We start from the raw sequence: 17319 nt of genomic DNA on the forward strand, positions 1-17319 counted from the left end.
CCAACAGCTTGATGATAGACACAGAGGGGTGAAAAAGAAGTATGGATGTCCTGGTTGAAGTGAAAGGCCCTAACTACCTTAGAAAGGAAGGACTCTGCCTCAATACAATTGTGTCCTTGTGTAGGACCAGAGTTGGAGGGGTTATACTGGGCTATACTTAGAGCTTTTTATTGCCCGTGTCCAATCATCTGAAAAACCTGATGTACCCAGGGCTGGATTTACTCTCTCTGCTGCCCCAATGCCAGGTTCCTCAATGGAGTACAAAACAAGCGGCGACTTCCCCCGCTGTACATTTTAGCCCTGCTTTAGGAAAGAGAGGCTAATGTAGAAAACAACTACCCGCCTGGAGGCCGGAACTGCAGGTCCCAGGCATCGGGAGATAGGAATTCCACACCCCTGATGCCCCTCTACTCCCTGCTGCCCCAAGGCCAGGCATTGGTTGGCCTTGTGGGAAACCCGGCCCTGGATGTACCTGAATACTCATCCTGTCTCCCGTAATGTACAATTAAGAACTGTAGAGATCCAACCACAAACAAGAAAACATATTACATATGGGTTGGTTGACTCTTTCAGACGGCCTAATCTTTATTTTGCCATTGTTCTACGAACATAACGATTCGACCCATAAAAGTCCACCATCAGTTTTTCAGTGGTCTCCGGTGCTGTGCGTTTTCTGGTGGATAATTAGTGTCACCTTCTGTGCAAAACATTTGCCGCATTCCGGACAGGAAAACGGCTTCTCGCCATTGTGAGTCCTCATGTGCTTATCACAGTTCCCTTTTTCTGAGAAGCATTTTCCACACTCAGAACAGGAAAAGGGCTTCTTGACCGTGGTGTGTATCCTCTGGTGGATAACTAGCGTCACCTTCTGCGCAAAACATTTGCTGCATTCTGGACAGGAAAACGGCTTCTCCCCGGTGTGAATTCTCATGTGCTTATCACAGTTCCCTTTATTGGAGAAGCACTTCCCACACTCTGAACAGGAAAAGGGCTTCTCCCCGGTGTGAACTCTCTGGTGCGTTTTGAGTATCGATTTCAGGCTGAAAGACTTTCCGCACTCGGTACACAAGTAGGGCTTTTCCCCCGTGTGGATTCGAAGGTGTTGAATGAGTTTTGACTTGTTCATGAAGATCCTCTTACATTCTGAACACAAAAAGGGATTTTCACTGGTGTGGACTCTCTGTTGGTGTTGAATGAGCACCGATTTCTTCATGAAGGTCCTCTCACACTCAGAACATGAAAAGCTTTTTTCACTGGTGTGAATTTTCTGGTGTACAACAAGATTAGATTTCTTCACGAAGGACTTCTCGCACTCTGAACACGAGTAGGGTTTTTCATTGGCGTGAATTCTCTGGTGTTCAACGAGATTGGATTTCTTTTTGAAGGACTTCCCGCACTCTGGACACGGAAAGGGTTTCTCACTGGTGTGGATTCTCTGATGTTCAACCAGATGTGATTTCTTTATGAAGGACCTTTTACAGTCGGGACACGAAAAGGGTTTTTCACTGGTGTGGATCCTTTGGTGTTCAACCAGATGTGATTTCTTTGTGAAGGACTTCTTGCACTGGGAACAAGAAAAGGGGTTTTCACCGGGGAGGGTTCTTGGGGGTTCAACTAGGTCTTCTTTTTTTATGAATGATCTTTCAGAATCCAGAAGAGGATGCAAATTATTGGAAGAGGGTCCCTCAGGATTAGAAACATCTGGAGATTGATCTGCACTGTGAAAGCTTTGTTGGACATTTGGGATAACAGTACGTGATTTATCCTTAGGCTCGTCAAAACTAAATGGATCTGTTGATCTTGCCATGTGATTGAGTTTGTGATGTATATTGTGAGTGGCAATGCTTAATCGTGGAGAACATTGTGCCATGCCATCATCTTCTTTATTATAATTGGCTGATGAAAAAAGACGTCCCTCTGAGGTAATCCAGCCATTGTGTCCTGTTGAAAATATATAATAACGTTATAATAATAGTAATAGCATGTTCATTGTTCATGTTTTGCAGTTAGGAATCAAGAATGTTGGTCTAGTCAACTGTTCCCCAGATCTCTGGCACGGAACTAGGTATGATAACAACAGTACAAAGATAGAAGTCAGATAAGGTGTACAATGCAATCAAAGCAACTATAACGCACTGGTTGGAGGTGTACATACACTATTGAAATTGATATGGTGAGGAACAGGGATGGACCTTCCTCCTCCTCATTTGTTGGTCACATGACGTTATATTGAGGAATGGAGATGGACCTTCATATGGTGTACAGTATCTCCTCCTCATGTGTTGGTCACATGACGTTATATTGAGGAATGGAGATGGACCTTCATATGGTGTACAGTATCTCCTCCTCATTTGTTGGTCACATGACGTTATATTGAGGAATGGAGATGGACCTTCATATGGTGTACAGTATCTCCTCCTCATTTGTTGGTCACATGACGTTATATTGAGGAATGGAGATGGACCTTCATATGGTGTACAGTATCTCCTCCTCATTTGTTGGTCACATGACGTTATATTGAGGAATGGAGATGGACCTTCATATGGTGTACAGTATCTCCTCCTCATTTGTTGGTCACATGACGTTATATTGAGGAATGGAGATGGACCTTCATATGGTGTACACTGTACAGTATCTCCTCCTCATTTGTTGGTCACATGACGTTATATTGAGGAATGGAGATGGACCTTCATATGGTGTACAGTATCTCCTCCTCATTTGTTGGGGACATGACGTTATATTTTGGGTCAAACGGCATTCTAGAAGTTGATGAAAATGAAATGTGAGTAAATGTAAAGAATGAATGTAAAATAAAAAATGTGAGGTGCTGCATTCTTTGTATATAATACTTGCCTGTGCTGGCATCTAGAGAAGATTCATCCATGGTAAATGTCACCATCATTTCAGCTTCCTTCATAGACAGCTGATTTCCCCTCCCATGTGTCTCTTCTTCTGCCTTGATCTCAGTTTTGATATCAAACACTTCTTCCCCCTAAAATCACACAATGATTGTGAGCTCTATTATCCCGAGACCACCAAGAATATAATCTAATACAGTTTAGAGAGTTCAACATCCCGAGTCCCATCTACCTGATCATGGTGAGGGATCTTATAATGTTCCTGTGTGGAATGCCGGGAATACAGAGGACGGGTACATCCCTCTGGTGGGTTCCTCTTACTGGATCCATCTGTAGGAAACACACACACTGACTGAATACATTGTCTCTATGTGTGTATCAGATGATGGGGGATCTAGTGGGACCCTCCGTACTGCTCTCTCCTCTTACCCAGTGGTGCGATGGTCTGCTGATCCTCCATCATGACGTCCTTGTAGAGATTCTTGTGTCCTGCTACACACTCCGGCTCCTTCATCGCACTATACTCTTCCTTTTCTTCTCTTATCTCTTCTTTGATACGAACATTAAAATTGCTCCAATTTCCACTCTGAATAAAAATATAGAACAATGTAGTTAAAATGTCCTTGTTCTTCCATGGAGACATCCTGACACCTTATAGGAACCTGACACACACAATGATACAGTCACCACCCAGACACATCCCTTGTCTGTTCCTGGATCATGTCCCAGAATTCCCGGCACCGCTCACCTCTCCTGTCAGCAGCTCGATGATCTTCTGGGTGACTTCTAGAATCTTCTGTTCATTGTTTCTTTCTGGAATCAGAAGGGATAGTAGAGGAACCATAATGGAGTTCTCTCCATCTCCCGATGTCTTTTTCACAACTATGTCATCCTGTGAGGAGAGATCAGCCATCACTCTATACATTTCCCAATACAAGAAGGTCCATCCTGCTGCCATCATCATCATCCCTCTTTGCTATGATATGATCGATGGCATAATTCTTTTAGAGGTAATGATACTTCAAATTTTTCTAAATAAGCCTTTTAGTTGTTTTCAGTCAAATGCCTTGCTGTGGGCTGGGGGTCCCCCAGAAGAGCAGGGTACCCCGAAAACCACGGCACGGAAGGCAGCCAGCGGGGTGGGGGACCATGGAGGGGGGCCAGACAAGCAAGTGATTTCAGCGGCTGATTAGCCGCTGAAATCACTCGTACAAAACGGCTCCTCTGCTTTACATTTAGCCCGCTTCCCGAAAATAAAGTTTTATAAAATGTGTCGGTTATTTTTCCGCAGTTACAAATAAAAATAATAAAAATGTGTCTGATGGCAACTTCCCGGTGATTTGTTGCTGAAATAAAATTGGAGGAAAGTAATTACTTTCAGGCGGGTGCCAGCCATAAAATGGAACACACTTGGCAGGCGTAGTCCCAGAATCCTCCTCACCTCTCCGGTCAGCAAGTAGATGATCTCCAGGGTGAGCCGTAATATTCTCTCCGGCAGGTTGTTGCAGTTCGGCTCCATTGCTCGCATTCTGTTCCATTCACTTCCTGCAACCATAGTGCCCATCCTCCAGCATCATGGGTAAAAGGCAGGCTATTCGAGGAGCCATTTTGTTGTAACCCATCAGACCTGGAGGAACACACTGCTCAGCATAAAATAATGCTCAGACCTGAGGTTGTTTATTAAAACCCACCAAACATTGCCGTCAGCTGAGAGCAGGATGAAATTGTGACATATGTGACCCTTTTCATTTAGTTGTATGCCAACATGTCTTCATATGTGAGCTACAACAATATGTCTGCCACCAGGAGCTACAACAATATGGCTGCCACCAGGAACTACAATAATATGGCTGCCACCAGGAGCTATAATAATATATCTGCCACCAGGAGCTAACAAGCACCGTGTGATAGCATTTGGGAGTGACAGGTTCTCTTTATTGAACGGACGTTCTCTGCTCTACCCCCCCTCCTCCATCCTGAACTACCTTGCTGGGGACACCGAAAACCACGGCAGGGAGGGAAGCTGCCAGCGATGGGGGCGGACCGTGGAGGGTGGGTTGCACTGGAGGACGGACAAAAAGGCATCACCGAAATCACTTGTGCAAAATGATCTGCAGCTTGCACGAAGCCGGACTAAATGTAGATAAAACTACCCACCCGGCGCATGGAACTACATGTCCTGGGCGCCGGGTGATAGGAATTCCACACCTTTGCTGCCCTTCCCCTCTACTCCCTGCTGCCCTGAGGCCTGGGCCTTGGTGGCCTTGTGGGAAATCCGGCCCGCAGTATAGCCATAAAAAACACGAGAAGTTCATCCACACCTGAAAACACAAAAGCTGCAGACATTTTTTCATGCCTCAACGCCGAGCGGGCCTACTTCCAAGCTAGACGCGGCAGCACATGAGATGGCCTTGGGACACTCACCTTATGACTCTCCAGCTGGTGGGTTGTGCAGACTCTCGGGTGGGCTGTGTGGGCTCTCAGATAGCTGTGTGGGGTCTCAGGTGGTCTATGTGGGCTCCCAGATGGCTGTGTGGGGTCTCAGGTGGGCTATGCGGCCTCTCAGATGGCTATGTGGGCTCTCAGGTGGGCTATTTAAAAGTTCAAAGAGTTTTACCCCATGTGTGGCGCTCGTCAGAGGCGGGGCGAGTTGCGGTACTTGGTGGGTACCCCGTATGTGACTAGAATTTGGGGAGATTTTCTGTGTGGAAAGTTTAAAGGGGGGGTTTGGGAGAGGGGGTTTTTTTGTATACCCCCTTGTAGACCAATAGAAGCGTCTTATATTGCTCTGTGGGTGTGCAGCTTGCGTGGTGTTCGGACCGTGGTGTCCAACAGCTGTGCTAATAGGAAACAAAAATTGGAGAACGGAAGCGCCACTACCGGGCGCAATAAATGTGGCGAGGTTGGATGAGAGGGGTAGGTGATGTACTCACCTATGGTAGGTCGATAATTCGCTTTTTTGAAGGCCGTCAGACGAAGTGGAACAGTGGGGGAGACGGTCCCTCTTAGGATGGGTGGTGTGGAGGTCCAACCAGATGGGACAGATGTAAACACAAATATGGCAAGGTGAGATATGGTGGGTGAGTAAAAAAGGGAGGAAATTCTGTAACTCACCGCAAGGAAAGTGAAGGCTGGCTCTCAACGACGGTGGTGGGCTCCTGTACTGTCTGGGTGCCGGGCTGTGGGATGATCCTCTGAGTGTTGGCGTGGCTCCACCTCCTCCTCCCCTCCGGACCCACCCTCACCCCCCTTCGAGCAGAACTCTCAGGTGGGCTATGCTGCTCTCAGATAGCTGTGTGGGGTCTCAGGTGGGCTCTCAGATGGCTGTGTTGGGTCTCAGGTGGGCTACGCGGCCTCTTAGATGGCTATGTGGAGTCTCAGGTGGGCTATCAGATAGCTGTGTGGAGTCTCAGGTGGGCTATGCGAGCTCTCAGATGGCTATGTGGAGTCTCAGGTTGGCTATCAGATAGCTGTGTGGAGTCTCAGGTGGGCTATGCGGCCTCTCAGATGGCTGTGTGGGGTCTCAGGTGGGCTATGTGGCCTCTCATTTGGCTGTGTGGAGTCTCAGGTGGGCTATGCAAGCTCTCAGATCGCTGTGTGGGGTCTCAGGTGGGCTATGCAGGCTCTTGGATAACTGTGCGGGCTCTCAGATGGCTGTGTGGGGTCTCAGGAGGGCTATGTCGGCTCTTGGATAAGTGTGTGGGGTCTCAGATGGGCTATGCTGGCGTTCAGCAGTGCTGTGCGGGAAGTTCTGGGGGGGGAGGGGGGGGGGTCTCACCAGGGGTGATAGCTGACAAAGTTTGCCTGCCAATTGTCCACGCCTGGCATGTAAATGGCGGGCATGGCGTAAACGTGAACTTCTATCCAGGACAGGATCTTTTCCACTTCCTGCCGCAGCCAGACTTCAGGTTCCTCCCCGATTGTTGATGTTCACCACTGCCGTGGAAATGTTGGACTGAATACGAAATCGAATGAACCTCCATTTAGGAGGTCCTAGGCAGCCAAATTACCCAAAGTTCCAAAATGGGAGATGAGATTCCTCCAACGTCCAAGTCTCCTGCACTGAATTCTTGTCTGCATGATGCAACAGGAAGAGGGGAAAATCCCCAGAATAGATAAGGGCAAAAAGTTTTCAGCAAGTACAACATGAAAATGTACGATACATTATAACTCCAAAATGTGTGTAGAGTAGAAAAAAAAAACTAAATGTAGCGCTCACCCCCGAAGGAGCCACTGGAGGCCCGGTTCATCTCTAGTCTGTCTAGGGCAGGGCTAGCCAAAGTCCGGCCCTCCAGCTGTGGTTTAACTTCAAATTCCATCAGCCATTCCAAGATTCTCACATCCACAGACATGACTCCTGGAGAGATGCATCATGGGATTTGTAGTTCCGCCACAGCTGGAGGGCCGGAGTTTGGCTACCCCTGTTCTAGGGTATGTTCTTCAGCTGCCCACCCATTAACACTAACCGCCCTTCTTCTGGTGCCCACAGACTGATGTCCACTCCAGTAGTATAATGCAGAATAACGTTTTATTGAACATCTTCACTGGGGAGAGAGGATATGGGGGGGTTCTAGGTGTCCAGGGGTAACTGACTGACCAGAGCTCCAGACTCACCAGACCCGGTTGCCATATCAGTGTAGATCCACTTGGGAGGCAGCGGATGGCAACTGATGTAGCAGATGAGCAAGATGGACATAGATCCTCAATGGGAAATACACCGACCATAAGTCCTCTTAGTTCCAGAGCCAGCATGCATTGGTCCTGCGTCTCTTCCTCTATCAGAAACACAGGCCTCCTCCATGTTGGAGGCCTCAGGCAAACCTTTCCCTCACACCAGCCCATGCCCACCCCCAGATCTCAGGCCTAGCCTGAGCCCTATCCCATGGCTGGTCCCGGCTAGTCTGAGCACATGGCAAATCCCTCCAGTATATATAGCCTATCCTAGCATGCACCACTGGCTGGGAGAAACCCAGTGATTGGCTGCTGTGCTGTACATACACTACAGTGCCTCTCATTGGCTGTCCAACAATATGACAGAGTCACACTCCACCCAGGGGGGTTACAGGCAATGCCAGACACCTGGAATTAACCAGATAATTGCCACTACAAATCCAGCCAGGCTGACTACAGCCCCAGCTACCACTAAATGTCTAGTAGCCACATCACAGAAGGTGATGGGGGCTACATAAATAAAAAAATATCACACAACAATAAAAAATAAATATTCCATAGTAGTTGGTTGATCCTTTCAGATGGCCTCCTCTTTATTCTATGATTATACCTACAGACATAACGAATCAGCCCATGAGAGTCCACCAGAAGTTTATCAGTGGTCTCCGGCACCGTGTGTCTTCTGGTGGATAATAAGCGTCACTTTCTGCGCAAAAAGTTTGCCGCATTCCGGACAGGAAAATGGCTTCTCCCCGGTGTGAACTCTCATGTGCTTATCCAGGTTCCCTTTACTGGAGAAGCACTTCCCACACTCGGAACAGGAACAGGGCTTCTCTGAGGTGTTGTGTATGCTCTCGTGGATAATTAGCGTCACTTTCTGCGCAAAACATTTGCCGCATTCTGAACAGGAAAACGGCTTCTCCCCGGTGTGAATCCTCATGTGCTTGTCACAGTTCCCTTTATTGGAGAAGCACTTCCCACACTCGGAACAGGAAAAGGGCTTTTCGCCGGTGTGAACTCTCTGGTGTATTTTGAGTATCGATTTCAGGCTGAAAGACTTTCCGCACTCGGTACACAAGTAGGGCTTCTCCCCGGTGTGGATTCTCTGATGCTGGACGAGTTTGGATTTGTTTATGAAGGACCTCTTACACTCGGAGCACGAAAAGCATTTATCGCTGGTGTGGATTCTCTGGTGTTCAAAGAGATTGGATTTGTTTGTGAAGGACTTCCCACACTCGGGACATGTAAACGGTTTTTCGCTGGTGTGGATGCTCTGGTGCACAATGAGATTCGATTTGTTTTTGAAGGACTTCCCACACTCGGAACAGGAAAAGGGGTTTTCACTTGTGTGAATCCTCTGATGTACGATGAGATTCGATTTCTTTTTGAAGCATTTCCCGCACTCGGAACACGAATATGGTTTTTCACCGGTGTGGGTTCGCTGGTGCTCAACGAGATTCGATTTCCTCTTGAAGGACTTCTCACACTCGGAACACGAAAAGGGTTTTTCGCCAGTGTGAACTCGCTGATGTTCCACAAAGTTTGATTTCTTTAAGAAGGACTTTCCGCACTCGGGACACAGAAAATATTTTTTATTGGTGAGTGTTCTCTGGGGTTCAACGAGGTCATGTTTTCCTTCAAATGATTTTTCATAATCCTGAAAAAGAATGGACATTATGAGGAGAAGGTTCCTCAGGGTTGGAAATGTTGCGCCCTCTGCTATATCGCTACTAAATTTAGTTCTATATCTGGAGTGTAATCAGTCTGGATGCTGATTGCTCTGAGTTCTGCTGGATTCCCTGAGTCTGGTGGATTGATTGCTTCCCCTGTTGCTGGGTTGGGGACTCAGCACACAGTGAGTGAGGATCCATCCTCAGACTGTGCACCTGACTCCTGACCAATCCCTGAGCAGGGCGACTCAGAGGTATGGCTGGAGCAAGGTGATAAAAGGTTTGGGGACACCTTCCAGAACTCTCTCTCTCCCCTGGGGCCCTCCCTGGGAGGGGAGGAGATCTATGTGCTACAGATGCCTGGCCTGGGCCTCAGCATGTGGCAGATGCTGGGGGCCTAGAGGCCTAAGATACTACAGAATGCCTGGTCTAGGCCTTAGCATGTGGCAGATACTGGGGGCCTAGAGGCCTAAGATACTACAGGATGCCTGTAAGATACTACAGGATGCCCGGTCTAGGCCTCGGCATGTGGCAGATGCTGGGGGCCCAGAGACCTTAGATGCTACTGGAAAGGAACCTGATGGAAGCTGGGCTGGAGGTGGAATCTGCTTATGGAAGAATGTCGCAGAGGAGCTGGTGACATCTACCGTCTGGAACCCTGTAAGAGGTCCCTCACTCTATTCTCAGGTACTTTACTGAAGAGAAGCCAGTTTGTGCACTACAAGTCCTGTGACAGTTCTCTCTCAAGGTCCTGGACTATTCCTGGCTGTTCTCTGTGCTACTACATATTACTGGTCGCTCTTACAGGACCGTTGTGCTACTGATACAAGCCGTTGTGAGGGAGAAGACAGAGTCCTCCAAATTGTTACTCGGGTATCCTGCAACCCCCAACCCTCTCTCCTAGTTGATCCTGTGCAATAAATGCTAAAAAGACCCGACGACTCGAGCCTGTTCTGTTCCGGAGTGTCGGTGTTGCTGGAGCTGAGAAAGGGTGCCGGTGGCTGGCAAAACAGGTAGGAGAGCCCTAGTTCATATCCAGCGGCTCCTTCGGGGGTGAGTGCTACAGAAACATCTGGGAATGTATCTTCAACGTGTAAGCTTGGCTAAACATTTGGGATAATAGTATGAGATTTATTTTTTTGGGCTCCTCAGAATAAAAGCCGATCTGTTGACTTTACTATTTGATTAAGTTTGTGATGTATATTTGGGGTAACAAGACTTACTGTTGGAGAATTCTGTGCCATGTCATCGTCTTCTTTATTGTAATCTGCAGAGAACGTAAGATGTCCCTGTGGAGCATTCCATCCATTGTGTCCTGCTGGAAATATTTCATTAAAAATATTATGTATAATAATAATATGTTAATTGTTCATGTTTTGCAGATAGAAGTCAAGTGTGTGGGTCTAGTAGTCAACTGTTCCCCACCAGGTCTCTGGCATGGAAATAGGTTCACCTCATTTGTTGAGAACACTATCTTTTTATTGAGGAATGGAGATGGACCTTCATATGGTGTACAGTATCTCCTCATTTGTTGGGGACATGACATTATATTGAGAAATGGAGATGGATCTTCATATGGTGTACAGTATCTCCTCCTCATTTGATGGGGACATGACGTTATATTGGGGAATGGAGATGGACCTTCATATGGTGTACAGTATCTCCTCCTCATTTGTTTGGGACATGACGTTATATTGAGGAATGGAGATGGACCTTCATATGGTGTACAGTATCTCCTCCTCATTTGTTGGGGACATGATGTTATATTGAGGAATGGAGATGGACCTTCATATGGTGTACAGTATCTCCTCCTCATTTGTTGGTCACATGACGTTATATTGAGGAATGGAAACGGACCTTTTGGCTGTCCTTTATCTGAATGAATGCTACATGAAGCGTGTCTTCAAGTTCACATTATGGAACCAGCTGTCATTGTTCAAATCTTCTTCACGGCCAGTACAATATAGAAGATACCTGGAGGGAGGAGGCTGTGAAGGGTTTGAGACTTCCCGCCTACTGTCACAGGGCACTTTAGCATCTTCTCCATGGCTAGCATAGGATCTTGTCCTGGCTCTGGATGAGAACAAAACAATACAGTGAGAAAGGAGATGGGCCTTCCATATAGTGTATGGGATGAGATATAGGTACACTGTATACAGTTCCATCATATCGTAACAAGCCAGTTTTATTCTTTCATAGGATAGCACACCATGTCTAAGAATGTGTGTGATGGTTTGTTGGTTCTTCCTCATTGGTGCATACTAAAACTTGATGAAATTAAAATGAAATGTGAATGAATTACGTAAAATAAAAATGTGAAGGTGCTGCAATATTTGTATGCAGTACGTACCTATGCCGACGTCTAGAGAAGATTCCTCCATGGTAATTGTACCCAACATTTCAGCTTCCTTCATAGACAGTTGATGTCCGCTCACATGCGTCTCTTCTTCCACTTTGACTTCAGTTTTTATATCAAACACTTCTGCCCTCTAAAATCCCAAAATGATTGTGAGCACTATTGTTCTCAGGCTATATAAGAAGAATATAAATAATACAGTTTATAGCAAAATTTGAGTTTTGCCTCAGTGCCATCTACCTGATCATGGTGAGGGACGGTAAGATCTTCCAGTGTGGAATCCCGGGAATACTGAGGACGGGCCTGAGGGATCTCGTGATCTTCTTGTGTGGAATCCCGGGAATACAGAGGATGGGCCTGAGGGATCTCATGATGTTCCTGTGTGGAATCCCGGGAATACCGAGGACGGGTCTGAGGGATCTCATGATGTTCCTGTGTGGAATCCTGGGAATACAGATGACGGGGACATCTCTCTGGTGGGTTCCTCTTACTGGATCCATCTGTAGGAAACACACACACTGACTGAATACATTGTTTCTATGTGTGTATCAGATGATGGGGGATCTAGGTGGACCCTCCGTACTGCTCTGTCCTCTTACCCGGTGATGTGAGGGGCGGCTCATTCTCCATCACGACGTCCTTGTAGAGATCCCTGTGTCCTTCTAAACACTTCTGCTCCTTCATAACACTATACTCCTCTTCTCCTTTTATCTCTTCTTTGACACTAACATTAAAATTGCTCCAGTTTCCACTCTGAATATAAATTTAAAACAAAGTAATTAAAATACTGTAGTCACCGTCCAGACACATCCCCCATCATGACGTCCTTGTAGACATCTTTGTGTCCTTCTAGATACTCCCACTCCTTCATGGAGAAATAGACAGAGACATCCTGACACCTTATAGGAACCTGACACACACAATGATACAGTCACCATCCAGACACATCCCATGTCTGTTCCTGGATCATGTCCCAGAATCCCCGGCACTGCTCACCTCTCCTGTCAGGAGGTCGATGATCTTCTTGGTGACTTCAAACATCTTCTGTTCATTGTTTCTTTCTGGGATCAGTAAGGAATGTAGGGGAACCATAATGGAGTTCTGTCCATCCCCCGATGTCTTTTTCACAACTATATCATCCTGTGGGAGAGAGATGCTGTGATCGGATCGACGACATATCTGTCAGAGGTGGCCATATTTCTTATCATAATTTGCAAATAAGCCTTTAAGTTGCTTCCAGTCACATTGTGTCGGTTACTACTCTGCTAAGACAATATCAATCACAGTGCAGGCAGAGGCAGATCTACATAAAATGGTGCCTATGGCAAGCACTGAAATTGCTCCCCTTTCCAAAATCTGACACCCATACTTTAGATCACTTTACCATAATATACAACTCAAATCAAATTAAATGAAAAAGTCCCCAGAGTCCCACCTTACATCAGAGTCCTCTCTAAGGATGCTAATGTAAGGGGGCGGGACCCTGGAGACTCAATGCCACCCCTTACTTCAGAGTACCCCCCCCCCCCTTACATCAGAGTCCCCGCTTACATCAGAGTACTCCCTAAGGATGCTAATGTAAGGGGGCGGGGACCCTGGAGACTCAATGCCACCCCTTACATCAGAGTCCCCCCCTTACATCAGAGTCCTCTCTAAGGACTCTAATGTAAGGGGAGGAACCCTGGGGACTGTCACCCCTTACTTCAGAGTCCCCCTTTCCATTAGAGTCCCCAGAGTCCTAAGATCTTGAATATAAAGGTGGGATCTGATGTAAGAGGGATGCTCACGTAAGGGGGAACCCTGGGGACTCAGTGCCCTAAGACCTCCTTTACACTGGATTTCCCCCTTGCATCAGTGTCCTCAGAGTTCCTTCTTACATTAGAGTCCTCCCTTACATCAGATTACCCAGAGTCCCCCCCCCCTTACATCCGTGTCCTCCCTAAGGACTCTAATGTAAGCAAAGAACCCTGGGGACTCAGTGCCACCCCTTACCTCAGAGTCCCCCTTTACATCAGAGTCCTAAGATCTCGAATGTAAGGGAGGGAAACAAATGTAAGGGGGGAACCCTGGTTACTCAGTGCCCAGAGTCCACCCTTACACTAGATATCCCCCTTGCAGAGTCCCCACAGTCACCCCTTATATCAGAGTCCCCCTTTACATCAGAGCCCTAATGTCTCAGATGTAAGGCGGGACTCCGATATAATGGAGGAACCCTGTGGACTCAGTGCCCAGAGTCCTCCCTTACATTAGAGTGCCGCCTCGCATCAGAGTCCCCCCTTACATCAGCATCTCCAAACCCCCCTTAACATCAGAGTCCCACCTTACATCAGCATCCCCAGAGCCCCCCCTTTATATCAGAAGAGCCCCCCTTACATCAGAGCCCCCCCTTACATCAGAATCCCCAGACCCCTTTACATTAGAGCAAAACAAATGACAAACGCACTCAGCAATTCGTCACCGGCTATACAGTAAGGTGCACACGTGTATACTGTAGCCGGTGACTAATTGCTGAGTGCGTTTGTCATTTGTTTTGCTTGACCGATTTGGTGCAGCGACGCATGGGGGTTCTCAGCTGCCATTTGGATGTGCGGGATCCCTTGTGTGTCCCTGTGCCTTTAAGGAGTTTGGGCTTCCTCCTGACAAACCTGCACCTAATTTGAAATCTTCTGCTCCCATGTGCTCCAAGGTGGAGACTCTCATAGTTTAGAGTTAGGACCGCACTATAAGAGGTGCCTTGGCGCGGCTGTGCGGCTTTCACATTTTCTGCAGAAGACGTGTATCCAAACCTCTGTTATTAACCTTAGTGGTGAGACAAGTTGTTTTACATGCGGGCTTGTTAGTGTGCCATGATGCCTTTCTACTGTTTTACCCTTTACATTAGAGTCCCCTATTATATCGGCGTCCCCAGACACCCCCTTTACATCCAAGTCCTAAGGACTCGGATATAAGTGGGGACTCCGATGTACGGACAGCGTCACTGACACCGTATTTTGCAACCTGCAAAAAACAAAGGCTTTTTCAGATGGTTCGGCATTATTGGTAGTTGATTGCTGTGCCGCGTCTGCAATCCAAAACACAGGTTAGGTTCACCACATACTCAACCTCGATCCGAACCCGAAGCTCTTCCCTAGCGATCTGCTGCTGAAATAAAACTGGAGGACAGTTATCTTTTACAGGCGGCTATCAATCATAAAAATGGAAACACACGTGTCGGGTGCTCTCCCAGAATCCTCCTCACCTCTCCGGTCAGCAGGTAGATTATCTCCAGGGTGAGGTGTAATATCCTCTCCGTCAGGTTGTTGCCGTTTGGCTCCATAGCTCGCACTCTGTTCCATTCGCTTCCTGCAACAATAGTGCCCATCCCCCAATGATCAATCATGAGTAGAAGGCAGGCTCTTCGTGATTGGGCTTTTGCGGCCATTTTGTTGTAGCCCAGCAGACCTGGAGGAACACACTGCTAATGTTCAGATCTGAGGTCATCTATTAAAACCCACCAAACATTGCCATCAGCTCAGAGCAGGTTGCATTTCTAAATCTGAAGTATGTGACATGTTTTCTAGTTGTACGTCAACATGTCTTCCGATAAGAGCTACAATAACGTCTGCCATTAGGAGCTACAACAATATGGCTGCCACCAGGACCTACAACAATATGGCTGCCACCGGGAGCTACAAAAATATGGCTGCCACCTGGAGCTACAACAATATGGCTGCCACCAGGAGCTACAACAATATGGCTGCCACCTGGAGCTACAACAATATGGCTGCCACCTGGAGCTACAACAATATGGCTGCCACCAGGAACTACAACAATATGGCTGACACCAGGAGCTACAACAATGTGGCTGACACCATGAGCTACAACAATGTGGCTGACACCAGGAGCTACAACAATGTGGCTGACATCAGGAGCTACAATCATATGGATGCCACCTGGAGCTTCAATAATATGGCTGCCACCTGGAGCTACAACAATATGGCTGACACCAGGAGCTACAACCATATGGCTGCCACCTGGAGCTAAACAATATGGCTGCCACCAGGAGCTTATCCTCATTGATTACCTACAGGGGCAGCCAAACTCCGGCCCTCCAGCCGTGGTGAAACTACAAACCCAATCATGCTTTTGCCTCTTCAAGTCATGTATGTGGCTGTCAGAATCTCGTAACGCCTCATGGGCCCTGTAGTTACACAACAGCTTTGGCTAACCCTGCAGGAATTAAGAGAAAGGGGTACCTAGTGTTCGGATTCCCTGCTGTTCCGATGACATCACCTTCACCGTCGTCATAGTATAGTATGATGGGTGGGGTTACTATTGAAAGCGACCGATTCATCAATATAAAATTGCAGAGAAAGCTATTATCTGGGGTGGATAACGTTAGTACTTACCTCTCCTGCTGCCAGGACTGCTGGAGACCGCTCCATAGTTAATGAACCGTCCACCAGAGAAACAGACACTTCTAGGAGTGTTGAACTTCTGAATCCCCCAGCAGAGCTCATTGGTTCCTCCTCCTGACTGCCATATCACTACTGTGTTCTGTAATGATGTGGAGGTCAGAGGGAGATGGTCAAGGATGGGTGGCTCCTGAGGAGTTTATTTCCAATGGGTTGCATCAGGAACTGATAAATATATGATAGAATTGTAGAAGGGTCTTTAGTCTGAGGTCCAGGGAGCAAGCCCAATTCCATGGGTTTCGCCCCCTGTGATTAGACCTACTGTTGATAGAAGGCCTTACCCATGATGTACCTCCTAACAGACCTTACAGTCACACACCTGGTGCAGAGAAAACACAGGAACCTCTGCTTTGTGGAAGCATCTTCCAACTGCTGGGAGTGAGGATCAGGTTGGAAGTCTGAGTACCCATCCAGAGACTGTTAGCAGAGAGAACCATTGTTGCAGCTTTGGTTCCACCCACTTCCCCGGGTCTACAAGTTTCTGGAGTAAACTCTAAGAAAAGACATCCACAGACTGTACTGTCTATAATGGAAGCGTAGGAAAAACTGATTAGGGACCAGGTTTCTCAACTGGAAATCCAACTTCAGTACCAGACTGAGTGAACCAGCACCGCCAAAGAAGTTCAGAGAGAGAAAGGTCCCCCAACTCTCGGCCTTTAGTTACACACAGATGAAGAGTGTTTAGTAGGCTTGGAAAGAGAAGAACATAGTGGTTGTGATAACAAAAGACCAGCATAGCAGGGGCGACCCTCCAGCTCTTAAAGGAGCTACAAGACAAATGACAAACATGACTCCCAGAGGCATTATGGGACTTGTAGTTAAAGCACAGCTGGAGGGCCGGAGTTGCCCACCCCTGTTCTATGTCATATCATGCAACATACTCTATTCCCAATTCCATGACCGTATCTTTTCATGGCAGGCCAGTGTTGGTCACCATGACCTCAGATGGTCATCGCTGTAACAACAGCTCGGATCTTGAGGGTGTTGCTGCATCAAACATTCACCATGTATCACTATGATTGCTGGGTACACAGAGGAGAAGAAACGGGCGGCCAGAGGAGGAGGAACGGCGGCCAGAGGAGGAGGAACGGGCGGCCAGAGGAGGAGGAACGGGCGGCCAGAAGAAGAGGAACGGGCGGCCACAAGAAGAGGAACGGGCGGCCAGAGGAGGAGGAACAGGGCGGCCAGAGGAGGAGGAACGTGGCGGCCAGAGGAGGAGGAGGAACGTGGCGGCCAGAGGAGGAGGAACGTGGCGGCCAGAGGAGGAACGGGCGGCCAGAGGAGGAGGAACGTGGCGGCCAGAGGAGGAG

At 47.7% G+C, this 17319-nt stretch overlaps 1 protein-coding gene across 1 annotated transcript in view; it reads right to left on the reverse strand.

Annotated features, from left to right (window-relative positions):
- The window catches only part of LOC108788101 (zinc finger protein 208-like), a 74919-nt gene that overhangs the window by 55307 nt on the left and 2293 nt on the right, over positions 1 to 17319 (reverse strand). Inside the window, exons 2-5 of the mRNA XM_018557835.1 lie at positions 8202 to 9078; positions 4844 to 4920; positions 3288 to 3444; positions 650 to 1941 (exon numbers count right to left, since the gene is read on the reverse strand). Coding sequence (XP_018413337.1) covers positions 650 to 1941; positions 3288 to 3444; positions 4844 to 4920; positions 8202 to 9078 — 2403 coding nt within the window. The remainder of the gene's footprint in view (positions 1 to 649; positions 1942 to 3287; positions 3445 to 4843; positions 4921 to 8201; positions 9079 to 17319) is intronic.

The sequence above is a fragment of the Nanorana parkeri genome, unplaced genomic scaffold (assembly GCF_000935625.1).
Source record: "Nanorana parkeri isolate BGI_ZX_2015 unplaced genomic scaffold, ASM93562v1 scaffold305, whole genome shotgun sequence".
Taxonomy (NCBI): domain Eukaryota; kingdom Metazoa; phylum Chordata; class Amphibia; order Anura; family Dicroglossidae; genus Nanorana; species Nanorana parkeri.